This window comes from Arachis hypogaea, chromosome 8 (assembly GCF_003086295.3).
Source record: "Arachis hypogaea cultivar Tifrunner chromosome 8, arahy.Tifrunner.gnm2.J5K5, whole genome shotgun sequence".
Taxonomy (NCBI): domain Eukaryota; kingdom Viridiplantae; phylum Streptophyta; class Magnoliopsida; order Fabales; family Fabaceae; genus Arachis; species Arachis hypogaea.
Window position 1 is genome coordinate 30,936,903 of NC_092043.1, and position 5,326 is coordinate 30,942,228.

Sequence of the window (5,326 nt, forward strand, 5' to 3'; positions counted from 1 at the left end):
TTAGTTACTCAAAACTCATGCATTTAATGATGCATATTCCAAAGAATGACTTAAATAGCATGTTAATAGTAACCTCTGCTATGATATCCTGATGCCATATGGTCCACAAAAATATAATAAAAATAAAGAATTTAATTACTATAAGTTGCTTTTGTTCTTTCTCAATTATGGCATTTGAAAGAGTAAAATGATAGCAATAGCAATGATAACAACAGGCACAGCTAACAAGCCAAGAAATTTGATTGACAATATATATATCATTCCACTTGAATTCAATTAAGATTTTGAATGCCATTACTGTTTATATGTGTTGTATGAAATGGAGAATGTGATAGAAAATGTATAATTGGAATAAAGAAAATGCTATTTGTACGACACAAATCAGTTTTTAGTGAATTTTTAAATTTAATATTTTATTATTTTAATTTTTTAATTAATCATATTTTTTATTTTTAAAAAATCACTCTTATTTTAAATTTTATCAACTAAAGAATTTCTAACTTTTTATCACTGTAATAAAACATTTCTTTTATTTTTTTCCTCTCTTGTCATCACCAATCTCTCTTTTACACTCTTTTTCTCTCTCTTTCGTTAAGACCATATTGTTCTCTCGTATAACAAAATTCTCTACTTCAAATAAAAAAAATTCATATAAGTATTTTATCTACACATCCGAAACTAGAATAACATTATAAACTCAGCTGATCCAATTAAACACAAACATATTTAAAATTATGTTGACTTTGATTATTCTGAGAAAAAAAACAAAAATAACATAAACACATCCAAAACTATGTTACCTTTCATTAATTGAGAGAAAAATAAAAAATAATATAAACACATCTAAAATTATGTTGCCTTTCATTAATCGAAAAAAAAGAAAGAGGAGACAAACCACTACAAATAATGCATAATAATAAACAAAAATTATCTACACATCCAAAACTATAATGTCATTATTCTTTTAATTACAAGCTCAGCTGGTTCCAATTAAACACAATAATATAAACACATCTAAAACATGTAAAACACATTTAAAATTATACAGCTTTTCATTAACTAGATTAAAAAAACAACAACATAAACACATCTAAAGTTATACTTTAATTAATCAGAAAAAAAGAACAATATAAACATATCCAAAATTATGATGTCTTTCATTAATCTAAAAAAAAAAGCCAGCAAGAATAGGATAAACAGGTTTATTAACAGAAAAAAAAAAGATAAGATAAGGGAGAGAAAACACTACAAATCATGCAAAATAGTGAATAAAAATGATCAATACAGCCACATTCAAATACCTGATGAGCAGGGACGAATCTATTCTTATAGGTGTGGGAGCAAGCGCCTCACTATAATTTAGAATTTTATTGAGTAGTATATAATAATAATATTTATTTGTTCTCATTAAATTATTAAATTTGACCGCACAATAATTTTTTATTCAACTTTCGACACTTGATAGTCAATTTGAGAACTTTATATTAGATGTCCATTATAATGATCAATGTTCAAGTTTAAATAAGATTGGTGATCTTTCTTAAAAATTGACTCGAAAGAATATTATTTATCTATTTGTGTTTTTTCTTTTAAAATTAGTTTTAAATTTTTTCATAACAACTACACTAATTGAATGAACTTTTTTAACTATGAATATCATCAAGAGCTAATTGTATAAAAGTTGAGTTTTAAATGATTGTTTAACAACGTATATATAAAAAAAAGATATTTTGATTATATTGTCAATGTTTTAAAATATGAATATAAAAAAAATTAAATTTTAAATTATATGTTATTATTTAAATTATTATTTTTGTATTTTAATTTGTAATTAGATATTTTAAAATTTAATCATATTTTACAATAACAAAATATAATTATAACAACAATTATGCTATGTATACATTAAATAATCACTTGTACAAAATAAATCTTAAAATACAAATTTTGAAATACAAAATGTATATTAAAAATAAGTTAAACAAGATATGTATTTATACATAAATTTATAGTAGAAAATTTGATAACTAATTTTTTATGTGAACGTAATATTTTTATTATAAAAATTATTATTATGTTATATATATTTTGCCCCCACTATCAAAATTTTCTAGATCCGTCACTGCGGTGATGAGTGTTTCAGGCGCAGGGGAGTGGCGTGGAGGAAGAAGGCGGCCCGACTGAGAAGCGGCGTGGAGGAGAAAGGCGGCACGACAGAGCTACGCAGGGGGAGTAGCGCAGTGTGACGGAGCTGCACAGGAGGATCGGAGGAACGCGGTGTGCGAGAGCTGCCTAAGGGGAGGAGACCGACACGGGAGGAGAAGAGTGCGGGTAGAAACCGACGACGACGGTGACCAAGATGAACTTGAAAAGAGAGGAATGCGATGTTGTGGATGAGCGCCGAAGCGAATGCAGCATCGAAGATGAGAGCCGAAGAGGACGGTGGCGCGGACGAACGACGAAAGAGAATGACTTATCTGAATTTTTAAAGTGTGCTGTTAAATTTTGGATGTGGGGTAAATGTGACTTCTCTATTTCCAGTGAAAGTTTTAAAATGGACTTAGTTAATAATTAGATGGTTTAAGATTTATTTTAGAATTTTAAAATAAAAAATTTGAATTTTGAATAATTTAATTTTTATATGTGTATTTAAATTATAATATATTAGCAATTAAATATAAAACAAGAATTTAAAATTTAAAATTTAGATTTTAGTTTTATTTAATTTGTATTTTAAACATATATTTAATTTTAAAAAGATACTAATTCTATTCATAATTTTTAGATGTATTTATTTTATTTTTTTTAATTATTATAATAAAAAATTGAATATCGTACATTTTTTAAAGATAGATAATTAAATTGTTGGAATAATGAACAGATTATTTAATATCAAAATAATTAACAACTCATTCATGGATCAACTAACTTATTGTTAATCTCCAAATACAATATGTATTTTATATATAGAATTCTGTTAAAATAAAATTGATTTGGATCTTCTAAAATTTAAATTTTATTTTAAAAAATAAAATGTGATCTCTCACTATTTATTTTATAAATAAAATAAAAAATAAATATAAAAAAATATTTAAAAATAAAAAATTACACCTTATTTTTTAAAATAAAATTTAAAAATTTAAATTTTACAAGATTCGAATCCAATAAAATTATATCCAAATGACGAGTGCTTCCATGGAATAAGGAATAATATCATCCCAATGTATAAAAAAGAGCAAGATCCCAAGAAGACCTTGGTCAACTAAGTAGACTAGTAGAGTACCTATGCCGATTCCATTGAATTCGAGGCACTACTCTCTACGTTAATGTGAAGCAACAAATATATCAAATATAGATATACTATCCAAATACTAGCATCTACTTTGTGGAATTTAAATACAAGAGTTTAAATTAGTATTGGATAGTTACAAAAATGGTATTATTATTATTATTATTACGAACAAAGAATTATTTTTTATATTGTATATATTTTTTATATAAAAATATTATTTATATATCAAAATTAATTACTAAAATTAATTATTATATATTTGTGTTAAATATATATAATTTAATAATGTATATTTTATTCACAACTAATATGGTTGTGTTATATATATATATACATGTCTGTGTGTGAAAAAAAAAAAAAAACACTATGAAGAAAGTATAGAGTGAGGTAGATTGATGGTTGATGGTCGAAACATAACTAATAACTTAAACAATAATAATAAGTTAATAACTACACAAAGAAGGTAAAATATTGTAGTACTTAAGCATCAAATTAAACCAATAAGAATATTGTAGTAACAAAATATTTGGACATTATACATAAAATTTATATTTATTTAAACCTTATTACTGTTAATGTACCAAAAATAATAATAGTTAATTAATTAGTTATTTAAACATCAACGTTGCAACTCTGCACAAGTGAAAGCTTTAACCCCGGACTTGCCAGCTTCACCTCCGGAGCCGAAGCTCCGACGGCATTATCCCGGTCGCCGCCGACGAACTTGATGTATGCCGGGCAGTTGGCGTACACGTGGTACCTCCCGGAGACCCACGTCCCCACCTTCCACTTAACCCTTCCGTTGACCTTAACGTTGACCAGCACATCACCAGCATTCTGGTCCTGCTGCAACGGCTCCAACAGAAACGGCGACACAGGCACGGCGTTACCGTACAGAAACGGCGACCAAACAGTGACGTCACGATGGCCCTGGTAGGACGGCGGAAGCTGGGTGGCGAGGGAGATCTGCTGGCCGCGGTAGGAGGCATAGACGTCGAGCTTGGTGTAGTATATGCCTATGCGCTGGTTTGGATTGAAGGATGTGAGGGTTACTTGCATGGTGGTGGTGAGGGTGTTCGGGGTTGGTATGGCGGCGCCGGTGGTGGAGAAGTTGAAGGTGTAGACGGTGGCGTCTTGGAGAATGAAGCGTGGCTTGGTTGGACGAAGGATGATCCATATGAGGAAGATCACGAGGAGTACGAGGAAGATGAATCCGAGGATTCCGGCGAGTATTTGGCGGTGGAGCTGGTGGTTATCGTCGTCGTCATGATGGGGGCATTCCTTCTTCGACATGGTTAGTTGTGTTTTAGAATATGTGTTATTATTAGTGTCTGTGTTGTGTTTGTGAAAATGCTTCAACCACGTTAAAAGCGGTTTTTTTTTTAATGATGATGATTGATGATGTTGTTGTTGGTAGTATGATGGTCGAAGGTTGAAAGATTAAAGGGAAGTGAAAAAAGAAAGCATGTGTTGCTTTGCTTCTAATGGACTCACTCACTCACCAATCTCAGAAAGAGAATGTTTTCTAACAATCTAGAGTGTGCATTATTTATAGGCAAAAACACCATTAATAACATTAGATAAAGGTTACTGTTACTCACCGTGGTGAAAGGGGAGGATGATTAGAGAGTCTACTATAAGAATTAGGATTAGAAAATATATCTATAAAGAATATTGTCTCTGGTATTTATAAATTTTAGTGGCTAAAAATATAGAGAGAATCACTGTTGATTTTGTTTTGGTTTGTGGGATATGATCCCGATTAAATTACTTTTTGTATATAAATGATAACTAAATTAAAATTGGTAACCAATAATTTAATCAAATATAATAAATTTGAATATTCTCGATTAAAATCAACTTCACATAAATAATAATGTCAAGGACACTATTGGTCAGTTTTGGCAGGAATCTAACTTATTTTATTCAATAATAACTAATAAATTAAGAAAAGGAAATAAAAATGTAAAGAACAAGTATTTTTATTAATTATTAATAAAAAATAACACTCATTTTTTTCTTTATCGAAATGCA

General features: G+C 29.0%; 1 protein-coding gene across 1 annotated transcript; it reads right to left on the minus strand.

Moving 5' to 3' along the window:
- Positions 1 to 3,753: 3,753 nt before the first annotated feature.
- Positions 3,754 to 5,020, minus strand: LOC112706945 (NDR1/HIN1-like protein 12). Its single transcript, XM_025758476.3, has one exon. The coding sequence runs from the start codon at positions 4,583 to 4,585 to the stop codon at positions 3,905 to 3,907; it is 681 nt and encodes a 226-aa protein (XP_025614261.1). The 5' UTR covers positions 4,586 to 5,020; the 3' UTR covers positions 3,754 to 3,904.
- Positions 5,021 to 5,326: the final 306 nt, after the last annotated feature.

Bases quoted from the DNA above. Each gene is read 5' to 3' on its own strand.
- LOC112706945 (XM_025758476.3), bottom strand. From the start codon at position 4,585: ATGTCGAAGAAGGAATGCCCCCATCATGACGACGACGATAACCACCAG.